At 39.3% G+C, this 18,961-nt stretch overlaps 1 protein-coding gene across 4 annotated transcripts in view; it reads left to right on the top strand.

Moving 5' to 3' along the window:
• The window catches only part of C6 (complement C6), an 83,765-nt gene extending 68,612 nt beyond the window's left edge, over nt 1–15,153 (top strand). For 3 of the 4 annotated variants that reach the window (XM_046468289.2, XM_058570733.1, XM_058570734.1), the window contains 4 exons: nt 849–1,037; nt 5,837–5,927; nt 8,387–8,628; nt 14,678–15,153. In XM_046468289.2, the coding sequence (XP_046324245.1) occupies nt 849–1,037; nt 5,837–5,927; nt 8,387–8,628; nt 14,678–14,859 (704 nt within the window). In that variant the 3' untranslated portion in view covers nt 14,860–15,153. The remainder of the gene's footprint in view (nt 1–848; nt 1,038–5,836; nt 5,928–8,386; nt 8,629–14,677) is intronic. The other variant, XM_058570735.1, reaches the window with a different exon arrangement.
• The last annotated feature ends 3,808 nt before the right edge of the window (nt 15,154–18,961 follow it).

The raw sequence follows: 18,961 nt of genomic DNA, 5'->3' as shown, positions 1-18,961 counted from the left end.
TGACTATTCTGAATGTGTCCAATATAAATAGAAAAAAATCACACCCTCAGATCAGTACACTTTACTATTTTTTAGTAACTATGGTGAAAAGATTTAGTGAAGCAGTAAATGGAGCTCATTTGCTAAAATTAGATTTCAAAATGTCTCGTGTTTCAGTTCTTCTGCCCCTGCATATTAGCCTCATGCACAGAAAACTGTGAAGCATGCTCTTAAAAAGAAATACAGGAAGTCTGCAAACCATATCTAACTGCAGACATCTGTCTTGCCCTTGTGTACAAATTGATACAAATTGATGAGTCCCAAGAAGATGATACTTAGACTCTTTGTGTATCAGAAATGGGATTCCATGTGAGATGCAGTTTTCTCTGGGGCACAGTTCTTGGAGCACACTGACATCCTCTGCTGAGACAATGAATGAGCTTGTAGGTCCTGTGCACAGACATGCTACAGTAAACACTGATAATCAAAAATGCCCAAATGGGGACCCTATGCATTATTATGGGATATGTTGCATCAGAGTTAAGACTAGTGTCAATTATAATGTTCTACCTCTGTGCCACTCAAAACATGGTAACTCACTTTGGGGAAAACCCAAAAGATAGAAAAGGAAAGGAAATTGTTCTTTGAAAGTAAAAGGTCCCAGTGATGTACTAATGAAAGTTGGATATGTCTGGACTCAGTTTGATAGAAAGCAATCTCAGATACCAGGACTCACAGAAGTTTTTCAGAGAATTGTCTCAGGGGAAACAGCTAAACAAATCTCAGTCACATCACCTTTTGAGTCATAAACAACCTGCCTACAGTCGTTTGCATCGCTAACCACATCTGAAATGTTGCTCTCCCTGCAGGGGTAGAGTGTCTCAAGCCAGCTGTCCAAGAAGGCCTGACCCTTACACCATTCCAGAGAACATATAAAATTGGGGAATCCATTGAGCTAACCTGCCCCAAAGGTTTTGTGATTGCTGGGCCATCACGGTACACATGCCAGGGGGATTCCTGGACACCACCCATTTCAAACTCACTCGCCTGTGAAGAAGGTAAGTAGCAGCTCAGGATTCAGAATTCTGATAAGGCCAAGATCCCTGAGATTATATCTACAACAGTGCTATTACTTCATTGTGTTTTGGAGTCAGAAAGCAGAAGATTCCACTGGAAGGCTAGGTCATAGTCTACCCCACGTAGATGGTTTCAGGCAGCAAATAATAAGTAAGTGGTTGAGTGGATGTCTTCAAATTTTATAGGGTGAGTTCGAGTTTCTTCCAATATAAAACCTTAATATTTAGAAGAAGTTGAAGATCTCTCATAAAACAACATAAATTGAAGGCTAACTGAAATTTTTGTTCAAGAGGGGAGCCATAAAGAAGTAAGAAATACACTAAATTACGTACACATGTCACTATTAACCTAAAACAGAAATTTCCTAACGCTCTTCGAACAAAATGAACTTCATTTATCATTGTTTTAGCCAGCTTTTTCACTGCTATGACTAAAAAGACCTGAAAAAAACAATTAGAGGAGGAAAAGTTTATTGGGGGGGGGGGGTCATGATTTCAGAGGTCCACAAATGGCCAACTCCATTCCTCGGGGTCGGAGACGAGGCAGAACATCATAACAGAACAGTGTGGCAGAGAAAAACAGCTGGGGGACATGGCACCAGGAAGCAGACTGAGAATCTCCCCTCATGATGGACAAAATAAATACCCCAAAGGTATGCCCCCAATGTCCCACCTCCTCCAGCCACACCCCACATGCTTACAGTCACCACCCAGTTAATCCTTATCAAGAAATTAATGCACTGATCAGGGAAAGACTCTCATAACCCAATCATTTTTCCTGTAAACTTTATTGCAATGTCTTACACATGAGCCTTTGGGGGACACCTGATATCTAAACCATAACAATCATCTACGTTTTTTTTGTATCAACTTCTCTAAAACAAAGGTTTTTACCTCCAGATGGTGAACTTCTAAAAATCTGCTCCAGGCACATTCTTCAGACTATGGTCATTGAGCTAAAATGGGATCAGCATTGGTGGGTTTTCTTTCTTTCTTTCTTTTTTTTTAATCCTCTAGTCAGAATGGTTTTTGAATGTTTTCATCAAAAAAGAAATGACAACTATTTGGTGACATAGATTTATTCACTCCAATTTAAACATTACCCAGTGTATACATGTATCCAAACATCACATGAGATTGCATAAATGTGGACAATTTTTGTGTGTCAATTAATAAAAATTCTAATCAAAATAAGCAAAATTAATAAGAACTCTCCTAGCTAATCCAAATGTTCTACTAGAGGTGAGAACCATTATTTTGAAAAGAAAATTTTAAAACATTTTTAAAGCAAAATATTTAGAGAATGTTTTGAATTTTTGTATACCTTCTCCTAAATCTTTCAGTGGTTTCATCCACAACTAATTCAAAAGTGACTTTTGCAAATCTCTTTTATTTACTTGATCAAAAAATTCACCTTGGTTTTTATTTTAAAAATTCTGTTTCTCACCCTCTGCCAATTTATATATTGAATCAATTTATACAACGATATCTGGCATAAGTAGATTTGAAAACAAACAAAGCTGACTCTCAGGAAACACATAGATGTGTTGAAATCAAATAATGCACAATTTTAGAAGAGAAGGGCCCTCAATCCATGCAAGTTCAGTGTGAGATAGTCAGCTGGTATGGGGGCTGGGGATGTCTGCTCATGCTCTGTATCTGTATAAAGGAAGTGAATATCGTATCTTACATAATATTGACAGAAAGACTAAGGAAAGCAGTCAGAGAAAGAAAAAGACAGTGCAGCGGCTGGATGCTTAACCTACACAGGGATGAGCTAGAAATCCAAGAAAATTAATTAGAACTATAGAAATAAGATTAGACTCATTTGTTAGTGAAAAGCAGGGGACACTGTTGGATGGTCCAGCTTTGATGGAGACTGGATCTAACCACAAAATGGGGCCCGAGCAGTCATTTTGCTGGGAAGGTACAGTGAAAGGACCGAGTGTGAAAAACTTCTTTAGGAAAACAGAAGGAAGATGGGAAAAACAAGTTGTTTGGGCTTAGCAGGTTGTGCCCATCTCTTCTACCTCAGGACAGGATGGGATTTAGAAATCAAAGCTTTTTGAATTAGTGAGTTCCATGACAAACAGAGAACTTCCCCATCAACAGGAATCATCTTGCAAATGGGCGTTCCCTGGGCACCCTCTTACCACCAGGCTCCCCAAAGCAACGTTTCACTACGCAGGGTTTCTCATAGTTCAAAGCAATGATTTATCAACCACCTTTGCAGGACAACCTGGACTCAGGAGGTAAAGAGACTTTTAAGCTGTCACGTAGCCAGGAAAGATTATTGATTCTTTCAGTGTGAAAAAGGGTTTTACCCATGAAGAAGCAAGATGCTGCAGTTTCTTTTTCTTCCTTCTGAGAACCCAACACCTCCAGCAGCACCTCAGAAGATCCTCTTGCCCTCAGCACGTCAAAGATGAAAGAATTGCTCATTTCCAAGTTGCCCCTGTGCTGCACATGGTGGGCAGCTTAGAGCCAGCAGCAGCTTCAACGTGAGGCTGTGGGGAAGACCAAAGGCCCCTAGCATGTGGCCACTGACCATTTCAAACCAGCAGTGACAGAGCAGTGCTCTGGGCCACTCGACAGTTGGTTCTCTTTGGGGCCTTTTTCTGGCCTTTACAAAGGGCAAAGGAGCAAAACTCTATAAGAAACCAAAGAAGATCAATCCCATGTCATTGCAAATCCTAGTAGCTGCCACTTTCCAGAGCTACAGGCCTCTATGTTTATAAAGGTTCTGGGCCAGACTTCACCAGAGGGAATGAGGGTCTTAACAGAGGATAATAGTAAGAAATGGAAATAGCTGTGAAGAGGAAAACCTATGGATCTTTCCAATCTTTATTTTTGCCTAAACCCCTCTCCTTCCTTTTTCAGACCTTCCACCTAATAGGCTAAGAGGGGAGACTGTGGGTTGAGCCCACTGTTCTGTCCTGCAATCGATGACAATTTCTTCATACTGCCAGTTTTCCACCTTTGACAATTAATTGGTTCCCAAAGGCCATTCTAGTCCTGTGGGGGTCGAATTCATTAGATCCAGATCAAAGAAGGTGGTGATACCACCAATCACCGGTGATGACTTTTGCTCCCTCACGTGTTGAAGTATAACATTAGAGAAGCACACCGAGGCAAGCATATAAAGCAGGGTTTATTTTAAAACGGGAACATAGACTTCTCCCTGGAGGAAGAGGAGGGCCATAGCTGGTATCCTGGTATCCCAAGAAGTGCATACACGACCAGGCCCCGGGAAAGCTCAGCTGGATGGCCAAAAGGTGGAAAACAGGGGGCTCAAGGGGCCAGAAGCAGTGATCCAGTCAGGAAGGAATGGTAATTAACAACTCCCTGAGAAGAGGGACAATCCCTGGGACAGGTTACCTTAGCAACAGGGGCAGATTGTGATGGTGGAGGAAGGGCTCTGAAGGAATTAACATTTCAATGCCTCCATTCTCTGGATCTGACCCTTGCCTCTCTGCCTGTATAATTCTGGCTTCTTTGGTTTCATCCAACATGCTCAGGAGGTCAGTTTCAGGCCCAACAGAACCAGTCTAAAGGTTCTCTGGGTTGGCCTCAGTATAAACAAAGGTAACCAAGGTTTTCCCCTTGGTTTCCCCTAAAAGATACCATAAATTCAACAAATGTAGAGGAGGACTGTTCATTCGTCTCCTTTCTCTCCCTAAAACTAAGCATCATCTAAAATTTTGCATTCAGATAAGACGACAATGCCTAGTCTCTTATGTAAATCAGAAACCTAAGGATCATACTTGAAAGCCCTCACAACTTACCATAATATGTAATATCATTGGTTTTAACATGCTGTGTATAACTCAAATGCATCCATTTCTCTTCACTTCACCTAGGGCACCTTGACCCAAATTACCATCCCCTTCACCCAAATTACCATAATAGCCCCACGGATCCTCTAACATGCCTCTCTTGAATCCCCATGCCTCTCCAAATCTATTCTCTGCACAGAAGCCAGGATCCATTTCTTTTTCAAAACCCATACTTGACTTTTTTCACACCACCCCCTGCTTAAAACCCGATCAAAGACCTTCCACTGCTTAGCAAATGAAGAGAAAAAGGCCCTTGTTATACCATGCACAGCTGACCACATTCCTGCTTCTCAGGCCATTTCGTATTTCATGTTTTAGCTTTTCCGCACTTCAACCACAACAACCTGCCCTTCTTTCAGTTCCAGGAAAGTCACATGCTGCCTCCCTGGGGAGCACTTTCATACGTGATGTTCCTTCTGCTTCAAACAGTCTTCCTCCCTATTTGGCCATTCCTAACCTTTCCACTACGTCAATTTGCTTGATTATATGCTTTCTCTTTAATAGCCTTAATAATGGCTGCAATTCTACATGTATTATTGTGTTTGATCAATGTCCGCCTGCCCCACAAGACTGCAAATTCTGTGGGCACAGACCAGGTCAGGTTTTGCCCAACCCACTATCCCCAGAACCTAGCAGAGTGCTGGGAACATCACAGATGTTCAATGAGCACTTGAAAAACAAATGAACAAAAATTCCATCAATTTATTTTCTTTAGTTCTCTGAACTTCAGAGCATTTCTGGATGGGAAATGACTGTGTAGGTGAGCTGGAAAGGACATTTCAGCAGGAATATTTCATGACAACCTATTTGAAGAAGCTGAAATGAATGATTGAACTCTAGGAGATAAATGAGAACCCTTGGCCCTTGGTTTTTCTCCTAAATTCATGCTTATCAACGGGAATCCACACTGTGCACTGTTCTTTTCTCTCTTTTCTTTTGTTTCAGATATTCTGACAAAATTAAAAGGGCATTGTCAGCCAGGTCAAAAACAGTCAGGATCTGAATGCATTTGTATGTCTCCCGAAGAAGACTGTGGGTAAGTGGATTGTGTTGGCAAATTGGAAAAAAATTGTCTTTCTGGCTGGATGGAAAAGCTGAGCTCCTGACGCACACACATGAGGCATATTAATTTTCACATAACTGATGACCCTGTGCTCTATGGAACTGCTCCTTCCCCACTGGGCAGCAAATTTTAAAATTATTTCTCAGCCTATTTCCCTAAGTTTGCATAGCTTTTTTTTTTTAACAGTTTCACTTCAGTTTTAAATTACTCTTCTCCATTTTAAAATGCCAAACTCAACTATGCTAAAAAGCCTTCCTTTCCCCTACTAAGAACAGGAAAAGGTTGCAACTACAATAGCTTGAAGTAAATAGAGGAAGTGGTGTGATCATGGACCTCAAACACACAGACACACACACACACACACACACACACACATCTTTGCCACTTGATTATTTTTTCTTCATGCTGGGAATCATAAAGAAGAAAAATGACATGTCCTCACATGACTTCCATGACTGTCTCCTCTTTGTTGGTTAACTGCCTTTTCCATACTAAACAAAACTGGAGTGTCAACATTGCTCGTTAATTTAAGGGGTAGTTTGGGCTGAATTTAAAAGCAATCAAAGTAGCATTCACTGAAGATAAAAGATTGTTTCTTTATGTCACAAAATAAATGTAGAGATGGGTGGTCCAGAGCTGGCTTGGTGGTTCCCCCATTTTCCATAAGACAGAATTTCTTTTCTGTTCTCAGTTTTGCCATCCTTAAAATTATTTTACAGTCAAAACTGCTGGAACAGGAAGGGAGACCAAAATCAGAGTGCATTCTTTCTTTTTAAGTTTTCCCAGAAGACTTACCCTTTGCTTCTATCTCATTAACTTTTTCTTATTCCCAGAGCCACAGGCACCTGCAAGGAATGTCTTTCTTTAGTGGGACACATGACCATTCTGAGTAAAATTAGAGTTCAATTACTGAAGAGGTGAAAGAATGGATGCTTAGGTAGAAAGCCAAGACTCTGCCCAGTTGGGAATATTTCACGCTTTACTTTGGGCTCTAATATTCCTCTGGGCTCTCATATTCCTCCTATATACTTCAGATCTTTTTTTTGTGTGTGAGGATGCAAATGTTGTTTTTGGAGAGTCCAACAGGGTGCTTTTCTTTTTTCATTATTTTTTAATTTTTAAAAGATTGAAATTATTCATCAATTTTTTTAAATTTCTTAAATTCATTTTCTGTAGTTGTAGAAGGACAGCATGCCTTTATTTATTTTTATGTGGTGCTAAGGATCAAACCCAGTGTCTCACACATGCTAGGCAAGTGCTCTGCCACTGAGCCCCAGCCCCAGCCCCAACAGGGTGCTTTTCCATCTAACTCCATGACATAATTCAGCCCAAAGGTGACTCTGTCTACCCTCCTCCATGTGGCTTCTTGCCACTACAGTCTCCTCACCAGTAGATGGTCTTCTGGAAGATACACAGGACATTCACATTGTCTATTTAATCAGAGGAAGCTTCTTTCTTTTTCTGTGTGATACCAAATCCTGAGAATACAAGCTGTGTCCTGGAAATCCTATTTTAACTCTGATTTTCCTCTCCACCCACCTCCTATATACTTCAAATCTTTTTTTATGTGGGGTTTAAGGTGTTACAGGAGCCACAGCTTTTTGCTCTCAGTTTGGGGTTCTAGTTCCTGGGAACAGTCTTTCATATTGGCATGTTGACTTTAAGGTTGACATTGGACAAGAAACTCAAATTTGGAATAATCAAGGAGAACTTGATTTCTCAACAAGAGAAAAAAAAAAAAAAAACTGTGGCCACTTGTTACCTCTGGATGGTAACAGGCCCCATCTATCTATTCAGGAAGATGAAACAAGTTATATGGGGAACGATTTAAATGTTCATCCTCTTAATCACAGCACACGCTTGAAAAACAATATAATGTTCTAGAATCCATATTACATGTTCTAAGTTGATGTTTCAATTTAATGAGTAGTTTAGAATTCAGAGAAGCTACTCAAGGTCATGGGCTGGGTTGATCTGGGTGAACTTGAAAATGTCACCAGACACTGAGCTGGATATACATAGGTAGAGAAGAGAGATAACACAGTGCCGACTGAGCAGGGCTGGATGGCAGAAAAGGAAGAATTATCTTAGCAGTCAAGAAAACAATCAAAGCAACCATCAGGTGATAAAGAGATGTTTAGGAAAATGAGAAAATAATTTTAGAAAAGAAAGTTGTTTGAAGTCGAATTATGGAAGATCTTTATTACTGCATTCTTTTGATTAGCTTGAAGTCAATTTGGAGGAATACCAAGACTAAAAAAATGAATCCCAGGCAGCATGCAAGATGCAATGAGGGACTGAAAGTGGGGAAATTGGGCAAAAAAAAAATGAGGGAAGAAAACTGGGTGGTAAGTTTACGTATTAAATCGACTAAGTGCCATCTATGTTTTCGGATCTTCATATATAAATGCTTGCTTTCCTTCCTTGGGCAGTCATTACTCAGAAGATATCTGTGTGTTTGATATGGATTCCAGCCATTACTTGACTTCATCTGCTTGTAAGTTTTTGGCGGAGAAATGTTTAAATAATCAGAAACTCCATTTCCTGCATATTGGTACCTGCCAAGAGGGACCACAGTTAAAATGGAGACTTGAAAGGATAAAACTTGCATCCAATAGCACAAAGAAGGAACCCTGTGGCTATGACACGTGCTATGACTGGGAAAAATGTTCAGGTAAGCCATAGCCACAACTGTCCCTAGACATGCTCTCCCTGATGATGTATCTCAGACGGTATGGTGTATCTTGGTATTTACACTTCATCAATTTAAAACTAACCTTTCCTTAATTAAAAAAAATACATTTTGGGGGGGAAAATTTTTTTTGAACTTATTTTTATTTGTCCTAATTAGTAATACATGGCAGTAGAATGAATTTTTACATATCACACATAAATGGAGTATAACTTCTCATTCTTCTGGTTGTACATGATGTAAAATCTCACTGGTAGTGTAATCATATATGTACATATGGTAATAATGTTCAATTCATTCTACTATCCTTCCTCCTTATACCCCCTCCCCTCCCTTCACTCCCCTCAATATAATACAAAGTTCTTCTATTCTTACCTAGCCCCCACCCCTCAACTTATTGTGAATTGTCATCCACATATCAGAGAAAATATCCAGCTTTTAGTTCCTTGGGATTGGCTTATTTTGCTAAGCATGATATTCCCCACTTCCATCCATTTACTGGCAGATTCCAAAATTTCATTCTTCTTTAAGACTGAGTAATATTCCATTGTGTATATATACCACAATTTATTTAGCCATTTATCTGTTGAAGAGGGGGTGGGGAAACATGCTTGTAATTCCAGTGACTCAGGAGGATCTCAAGTTTGAGGCCAGTCTCAGAAACTTAGCAAGACTCTCAGCAATTTAGAGAGACCCTGTCTCAAAATAAAAACTAAAAAGACTAGGTATGTAACACAGTGGTTAAAGTGCCTTGGGTTCAATTCCAAATACAAAAAAAAATTAATGATTTAAACAGCACAAAACCATCATGATTAGAAATAATTACTGTAATGTGGATGTATATCTTTCCAATTTCTTTTCTATTCAAGTGAAATCAGTAAAACCTTAGATCCCAGTGAGAAGAGCATTTCTCTGATTTCATGCTTCAGGTCAGAATTGTCTAATTTTTTCTTGGATGGTTCAAACATACAAGGGGCCAACAGTGTAGTCCAGGAAGGACTAGGTTTCACATAGATAACAATTGCTAGATATATCTTCCAGTACCTGGAATCAGCCAAGGCTGGCAATGTTTTTCAAGTAGATACCCTGAGCAAACAGTAGTACATAGAGACCCCGGCTTGGTTTCTCTCCTATAGAAATTCTCCAACCCTCTGCTGCCTCTCTTTCCCACCATGCATGCAAATCAACCAAATGCCCCCAGAGCTGTGTGACTCATGCCTATGGTGCCACTTCCAGCCCAGAGGTAGATCCTCACTCCCAGAGAGCAACCAAGATTGCTCCTACTAACTGGTAGGGTCTTCTTGTTCACGATTACTTAATATTGGACTACTGGTATGGTGCTGACACACTAATTTGGGTGACTGATTATTTATATAGACAGATGCCCTCGTAAAAATTATCCCTGGGGCCTTGCACACCTCAGGGGTGACCCTGCACATAGTGCAAATTTTAAAAAATAAAATATAATTACTTTCTATGTGATATATAAATTGTTGCTGTTCACTTAATAGATCATAAAACAAATTTCTCGTCATCATCTGTTATTCTTCCATATAATTTTCGATTTCTGCAAAATGGGCATTCTGTGATTTATTTAACCAATTTTTGTTTTGATTCTTGAATTTCCCCCTGCATTTTTCTATTGTCAACAGTGCTATGATAGATAAATCTATCACAGAGAGAGATATATAACTTAAGATTATTTCCTTAGGATAAAACTCAGAAAATAGAATTTCTAAGTAAGTATTATTTTTAGGAATAAAGTTTTGACTGATTTAATGCATCAGCTTGCTTTCCAGAGATGATTTTACCATATTGTATTCCAATCTGAAACACATTATAGAGACTGTCCTCCCACACCTTCACCAAGTCTCAAAATCATGCTCCTATCTCTGCCAATTTAATTCTTAAGAAGAGGCACTAAATCTCCATTTTCCATAAGTACGTTGCTATTGGCAGTACATTTGTGAATTTCTTGGAAGTAGGATTTTCACAGCAGTACATCTGATGTAAGATGAAGTCTGACCCTGAAATAGCCCCAACTAAGCTTCATATAAAACACAAAGATGGTCAGAGATTAGGAATTAATAGAATTCAAATAGGCATCTAAATTTGCCTTGCAATACATTTTCAAAAATGTATCTCAAATCTGCAGGTAAAGTATCCAATGGGAACTTGCTGAATTGTTACATCTAACTTTTGCTAAAACCTCCTTAGTTTACAAGAAGAAATGCAGAAATCATAGGGTTCCTCTTGCTCTCTCTTTCATTTTCTGGCCCAATCAGCTCAGTCCCAAAAAGAAAAGAGGTATTACCCAAACCCAGTTCTTCCTGATCCATGTAAAGCTGTTCATCAAGATTCAACTTCTTTGACAGGCCAAAAGGTTGGCCCATGAGAGAGGGTACACACGAGTGGCACAGATGAACAGGCCATTTAATGGCCACAGGTCAGGAGGTGAATACCTGTAACTGCTGACCTTCATGCCACATCTGAACCAAACAATTTCACACAAAATACAGAAAAACAGAGCCCTGTATGTACATTGCCCAGTTGTAAACACTTTTAATTCATCTCATAGATTTAAAAACTCTATTATTCATATTTTGGGTGCTTGGTTAACACCATTACCCAATGCCAGCTCTCTCAGAAACAATCATTTGGGTAGAAAAAACCTGAAGGCATTTTGCAGCATTCTTCTTGTACTAACTCTAAGTTTTTTTTTCTCTGAAAAAATGTAACATAAAAATATCATTAAAAATATAAACAGAGGGCTGGGGATGTGGCTCAAGCGGTAGCGCGCTCGCCTGGCATGCGTGCGGCCCGGGTTCAATCCTCAGCACCACATACAAGCAAAGATATTGTGTCCGCCGAGAACTAAAAAATAAATATTAAAAAAAAATCTCTCTCTCTCTCTCTCTCTCTCTCAAATATATATATATATATATATATATATATATATATATATATATATATATATATATAAAATAAGAGGAATATGGATATCAGGGAGGATTTCCCAAATACCTGACCCATCTACCTGTTCATACTATGGTAGATGGGTCAGACATTTGGGAATGTGTTTAGGGTTAGTGTCCATTCTTCTTTGTTTGTTATGAAGAAAAGTCTTCATGAAACTCTTTTATTAAAAATAATTTCTTTTTTTTCTTTTGGCTATTTTTCCACAAATTTTTCTTTTCAAATCTGTCCAAACAAAAATTAACTAACAGCATACAACTTTCATCAAATATCTGCTGTACTATAACCCCTCTGTTATACCTGCATCTAAGTGCCCAAAGACTTCAGAAATCTAAGTTGGGGCGGGGGGGGGGGGCGGCAGTTGCTAAAAATTTTGAATACTTAACCAGTATTCCTCAAACTAGCAGGACATTTTGGGGCAACCAACCCAACACTTGTTCATTTCTTAATAAGAGATTTAAGTAATTTAAAATATATTTTAATCCCAAACATAATCAGAAAACTGAAAGCATTTTTCCCTAAAGATATGGTCTGTCTCTGCAGGGCTTCTTAAACTGGTGAACAAAAGTTAGTGTCACCAAGAATTCTGTTTGGAGTAGCACTAAAGAATAGCATCAATGTATAAGCTAATGCATTTACAAAGGAAGAGAAAGCTAGAAATGTGTTTTATACTCCACCTACTCATAGCAAGTTGGGATATTAGTAATTTTGAGTTGAATTGAATGTCACCTTGATTAAATGGTGTTCTTGATTACATTGTGCTCTTTGCTACTCTTTTCCTTCTCTATCTAAAATGAAATAAGAAACACTTTAGAATAGAACTTCAAAGTAACATAAAGTTCACTTTTCAAAAGTTAAAAGAAATGGCTTCCCCAGGGAGCTTATTTTTTATGAATATTAAATGTTCCGTTTAAATTTCAAAAATATCCACCAACAACCAACAGGAAAGGGAAATTCATTCAGCAAAAAATCCATTTAGCATCCAATATGTGGAAGTCACTGAACAAGGCCTGTTGAGTGGGCAGAAGATAAAGGACCCTTTGTACCTCTCAAATTGTTCACAGTAGTTGGAGGAGTAACATTGCACAGTAATTGCATGAATCACTTTAATGCACAGCAGCATGTGATAAGAGCTGTAGGAGAGAGAAATCTTCTGACCTGGGAGGGTTTCCTAAGCCTGGGAATGTGAAAACTGACTGTGCAAGGATTGATTAGTGGAAGTGGTAGGAAGGGCCCTTTGGTGTTGGTAGTCTGAAAAAAAAAAATATAGCAGATTAAGAGCATTTAAACTATGATCATACTAAAAGAAGGGTGACCATGGCCTTTCCAAAAGCTAAGAAAAACAATTTCCTTACCAGAGGTGGAATGGTACCTTGAACTTCTCTAAACTCTATTCCTTCCAATGATGGATGAGACTTTCCACAACTAGAATCTTCTCTAGTTGGTTGACAGAGAACATAGAAAGGAAATGCATTTTTGCACAAAATGTTTCCTACCAAGGGCAAGATGGCTGTACATATGGCACATGTAAGTAATTCTTCACTTCCTTTCCCTGTTTTCTCCTATGAGACGCAAAGGTAATAACTATCTTCTGCTTAATAGAAGATAGGTATTAAAGACAGCATTGCTGATACGCAGGCTGACTCCCTTAATGTGTTAACTTCAGTTTCAAAGACCCATAAAATATAATTCTTCTTATATACATATATCTGCACCCCAAATCCAGAATTTAAGATCAATTGTTCCAGCAGAATTAGTTGAGCATCTGTTTAACAGCTGAGTAGGACACCCAGGTGTATGATCAACCACTGAAGTTCTAAAAACAAAGCACTTAAAATTGTCTTGGGAAAAAGGACATATGAAAGCTAACAAGAAAATGTCAAATGTGGTACTGAAAAATGTATACTCTTAAAGTTAGTAGAGGAAAAGATGGGGTTGAGTGTTTGTGAATTGCTTCATAGAGGAGGTGAGACTTATAGAAAATGTACACTTGGGGGCGGGAATAGAAAAGAACACCTTAGTCTGGCAAAATAAGGTAGTGGTGTGAAGGAAAGGACAAACACTGGAATACTTTGGCACCTTGGACACTTGGGGACTTTTTTGTTTCTTTGTTTTTTAACTGAGATGGATTTAATCCACTTGGAATGGAGAAGGTTGAAACATTAATACTGGAGAGGGAAGATTAGGGGAAAATGTGAATGACCTTTGAAATTTGACTAAATCTATACCATGTAGAATGGAGCTAGTATAGTTTTTAGTCAATTAAATAAAGCATGCGAAGTGCTTGGTGAACACTAGCAGCTCCATGTGGGCGGTGATTGAGAGGGAAGTGCTAGAGATAGCTTAAATCCTGACTGGATATGAGCAGTGAAACCGGCAGAGGTCAGAGATAGCCCAACTCCTGAATCCTGCTTAGGGGTGCACCCTGCCATCTTGCATTCAGGCCTCTCCATTTAACCACTGTTGGGTCTTTTGGGTGACTGCCATTGTCTCAGCTTTCTCAGTCATTGCCACTAGGGAGTTCCCCCCCACTTGGGACAAGTAAACTAAGCCTTTGTGTTAGTTAGATTTTCTTTGCTGTGCTTGAGCTACCTGGTAAGAACAACCTGGAAGAGGAAAAGTTTAGTTGGGGCTCATGATTTCAGAAGTTCAGTCCATGATCAGCCGACTGATTCATTTGCTGTGGGTTTAAATGAGGCAGAACATCATGGCAGAGAGGTATAGCAGAGGAAAACTACCCAGCTCAGGGAAACCAGGAAGCAGAGAGAAGATAAGGATCCACGGACAAAATACAAACTCCCAAATCATGCCCTCAGCCACCTACCTCTTCCAACCACACTGTACCTGAATACAGTATAGCAGTATTTTCAAATTATTTATCCATCACATGATTGATCACAGTTAAGCTGCAGCTCTCATAATCTAGTCATTTCATCTGAACATTCCTCCATTTTGTCTCACCTGAGCTATCGGGGACACCTCATCTCCAAACCATAACACCCTTTAAATCCTGTGATAAGTCACACTGTCTCTCTCCCTTTCTCCCTCATCATAGCTTCCACTTCCAGTTGTGTCTGCCTCTTGCCCCCCAAGTGCTTCAAGGGTGGAAACCAAGTCTACTGTATCAAAATTGGATCCTCAACACGCGAGAAAACAGCGAACATCTGTGAAGTGGGAGCCGTGAGGTGTGCAGACAGGAAGGTGGAAATACTGCACCCTGGGAGGTGCTTGGCCTAGCACCATTACTTTCAGATTTGTACATAAACATAATCCCTAAAAAAGACATGTTCACATGGCCAGAAGTTACTGAAAAATTCTTTTGTGTTAGTTTTATATCATAAATCGCCTCTAATTCTCCTATTTTAGCCTCCTCTATTATGTTCCAATGCATGTCACCCTAGAGTGTACCCCTGAGTTATATTTCCACATCCATTTAATGAATTCTTTTGTTCAGGTTACTTAAAAATAATTGATTTTCTGAGGATCCTATGAAACGAAGCATCCTCACAATTAAAATAAGAACAAAAATCATGATTTTCATTTTGATGAATTAATAAACATTGAAATCTACAGAACCTGTAAAACACATTCTGGAAAACTAAGAACATCCACATATTCATTTAACAAATAACTTCTGAGTGACTGCATTGTGCCAAATACTGGTCAAGGTCTGGGGGAATCAGCATTATGTAGGCAAGACACCTCCCTACGTACGACTCACCTCCACATGGATTTAGAAATATCAAAAGCAAAACGAACATGTAAAATGTGTAGTAAGTTTGATGCTGAACATTACTGTGAAGGCAACAAAGCAGGCAAGAGTAGATCCCATTCTTAAGCCTCATCTTGTTCAAGGAATATTCCATAGCAGTAAACATCACTTTAAGCAAGATTGGACTCAAGTGGAAATCACCTTGTTGAAAGTAGTTAAAAATAAACTTCTGGAGTTTCATTCTTGAGGCAGGAGAAAAGAGATTCTCTTTGCTCCAGCTAAAATGTATCACAAAGCTTTTAAGCTAAAGTATCTGAAAATTGCAAATAAGCAAAGAAAATTGTCAGAGAATTTTGAAGGAATAATTTTTTAAGTAAGTCAAATCATTTTATTCAGCCACATGAAGTAGACACTGTTTCTTAGTCAGGGTGTCATTTTGAATTGGGAAAGAGAGGCATCGTTAGAACAGCAGTTCTCAAATATTAGGGTGCTTCAGAACCACCTAGAGGGTGCGTTAACACATATTCTGTGGGCTTGCTTCTGATTTCTGATCAGCAAGTCTGAATTGGGGCATAAGAATTGGTATTTCTAACAGCATCACAGGTGGTACTGCTGATGGCCATCAGGCAGTCACATTTTGCAAACCTCTGGTTTAGAGATGAGCCACTGGACAGCTGACCCTGAGTTTATAACTGATCTCAAAACCTCAGCTGGGGCTGGGGATGTGGCTCAAGCAGTGGCGCGCTTGCCTGGCATGCGAGCGGCCCGGGTTCGATCCTTGGCACCACATACAAACGAAGATGTTGTGTCCGCCAAATACTAAAAAATAAATATTAAAAAACTCCCTCTCCACCCAGAGTGAGTGGAAGCTGCCTTCCTCCTTCTACCACTCCCTGAAATTCCCCACCATGTGGAAGACATTCTTTTGTTTGGAGATGCAGCACTCCATTTTCTGCCTCCACCATCACACAGCCTCTTTGCCATCTTTCTTCTGTGAATGTCTGCCCAAATTCCATCGCCTTATATGTACATTAATCATATTGGATTAGACCCACTCTGATGACCTTGTCTTAACTTTATTGCATCTTCAAAGACCCTATTCTAAAATAAGGTCAAATTTACAGGTCCCAGGGGTAATGACTTCAGCATACTTTGGGGGGGATGATATTCAACTCTTATCACTGAGACTGGGAACAAAAATAATTCCTGTTTACAGCCCCTCATATAATCCAAGGGTTATACCAGCAATTACATTCATATTGTTTGATTAAAATAGTCACACTTGCTTTGCAGCATTTTATTATTTTACTTGTAGCAATCTTTCCATTTAATGTTGATTAGTTGGTCTTTTTTCAATTCCAGTTACTGTTGTCTCAAAGAAATTTTTGAGTGCACTAATCCATTAAAGTTTGCATTAGGCTAATTTGCATACCACTTACCAGCTGAATTTTTCACAGTCTGATATTAATATTAATATAGCAATTTAGTACAAAAGGTGTTAAGAGCTAGTGATAAAATTATCATCATGAAACAGAGAGCAAAACTGGAGCATATTAAATACATGGAATTTGGACCTAGACTCTCCAACTCTGTCCTAGAAGATTAAATAAATTCTAGATCAAAGGTAAAAGCTTTTTCCTCTTAGGCTGTTAGAGATGAATGCTAAGCATTCATGCTTGTAGCTTAAGTAACTGAAAATCAATTCATGTCTTTTTTAAATACAGATTTTAATTTTTGTTGGTTCTGCAACATACTGACAAAATAAGTGAACCCCTCCCATTTAAAGAACTTTATGAATAGCAGGTTATATATTTCAGATGTCCTGGGAGCAAAGACACAAGCTTGATTCTAAAACTACTATCTTAAAATTCTAGTGCTCAGGTGAGATGACACTCATATTTAACTAAGGTTTCTTCTACATGGCAATCTTCAGTAAAACTCACTAAATTTGAGAATACAATTTTGTTTTTTTGTTTTTTTTGTATAAAAACCCTTCAATTCCTATAACAAACACTGCTTAGTTTTGATGATTGAGCTCTTCTGTTGTCTCCAGAAGACTACCCACCGGCTACACCTAATCCACATCCCTTCCTAGACTCTAATTCTGAGTAACAAGAATCTGACGGATCATGATATTTCGGGTTGCTGTTGGATGCCAAACTTCCCTGAAGCTTGATTAATTGGATTCCAAATGGCTGGCTCTCTCTAAGGTCACCTTCATTCTTTCAGAATACATCATGAGTGGAATCAATGAGGCAAACAGCTTTTAACCAAACAAATGGCCTGCAAAATTATAGCTGTTTCCAGTCTGCTTTATGAAAGTGAGACAGGCCACTGCTACCCTATTTGTCTTCTTGACAAGCTCTGGCTGCATAGTTCCAGTTTCACATGTCCAATGTCAGTTAGTAGAGGTCCGTGTCACCAATCAAGGGACTCTGGGGCACAGATGGTGCACTGAAAGTCATGCTCATGGAGATTTATATAGGAAGATGTTCATCACAACATTATTTATAATACCAAACACTGACAGACCCCAAATATTCAAAAATGAATTAAGACCCTTCCTACAATGGGAAAATATGAGGCAAATAGTGTCTTTCTGAAAACATTTTAATGGGCATAATAAAAAGTTAAAAACCAGGATACAAAAGTATATGTGATTACAGCTGTGCAAATTATGTGTATAAATGCCTTTAAAAAGAATGACTGGTTAAAACAACATCTGTTGCTGAAATTTGAAGTGAATTTTATTTACTTATTTATATTTTTCTGTATGGTCTAATTTTCTCCAATCAGCAGGTAACTATTTTTAATTGGGACAAACAGTCACTTTGAACATTTTTCTCTTCCATTTAGGTAAGAACACTTAGTTCTACCCATGTACAGACAGTGGTGGGCTGTGTACAGCACACCTCCCTGTTCTGCCCTTGTCTACACAGGGAGTTTTTAGCCACGCTTGACAGCCTCACATGGTCATTCCTTCATTCACATGCACTTTCTGAATTTTTCTGTGAGTTAGGTCTCTAATCATACAAAGATTTGGGAGGCGTATGTAGTATAAAGGAAAGACTTTACAGGTCTACTTAAGCCAGTGTTGTACAAAGTGGAAGGCAGTGAACAGCACCTTAAAAACTACAGGTACAGGTAAATGCTGCAGTCTGGCTGGGCACAAATCTCGAGCCACTGAAGCAGGAACAAACTTTATTTTTGAACTCCACCAAAACACTTCACACACGCTCCCGGGGAATTCTCCTGAATGCCAAGCGGCTCGTCCAGGAACCCGCAGCCAGAAAATCTCCTCTGGAAATCCCTCCTCCTGCACTTCCCCAACCAATGGGAACTCTCCGGGAATCCCCGGGAATCCCCACAAGAACTCCAAAAGTAGCGGCCGAGGCGGATAGTAATGCCTCACCTGTCAACCAATACTATTGGCAAAATGCCAGGGGCCATTCTGACTCGGCTGTGGCTCTTAGCATCTCCCCCCTTCTGTTTAATTAAACAACAAGCAATGTGGCTTAGGGACTGTGCCTGTTAGGTTGTCCAATACAACATATGGTTCTTACCCATCATCGGATGAGCTGACCTCTAGGCGTCAGCTTCCTGTCTTAGGTTGGTACCACTGCAATT

Source organism: Marmota monax, unplaced genomic scaffold, assembly GCF_021218885.2.
Source record: "Marmota monax isolate L192 unplaced genomic scaffold, Marmota_monax_Labrador192_F-V1.1 WCK01_AAM20220418_F8-fsc00120, whole genome shotgun sequence".
NCBI classification, from domain to species: Eukaryota; Metazoa; Chordata; class Mammalia; order Rodentia; family Sciuridae; genus Marmota; species Marmota monax.
Note: the sequence above shows the minus strand (reverse complement) of the source record. Positions and strands in the feature narration are given on the sequence as shown.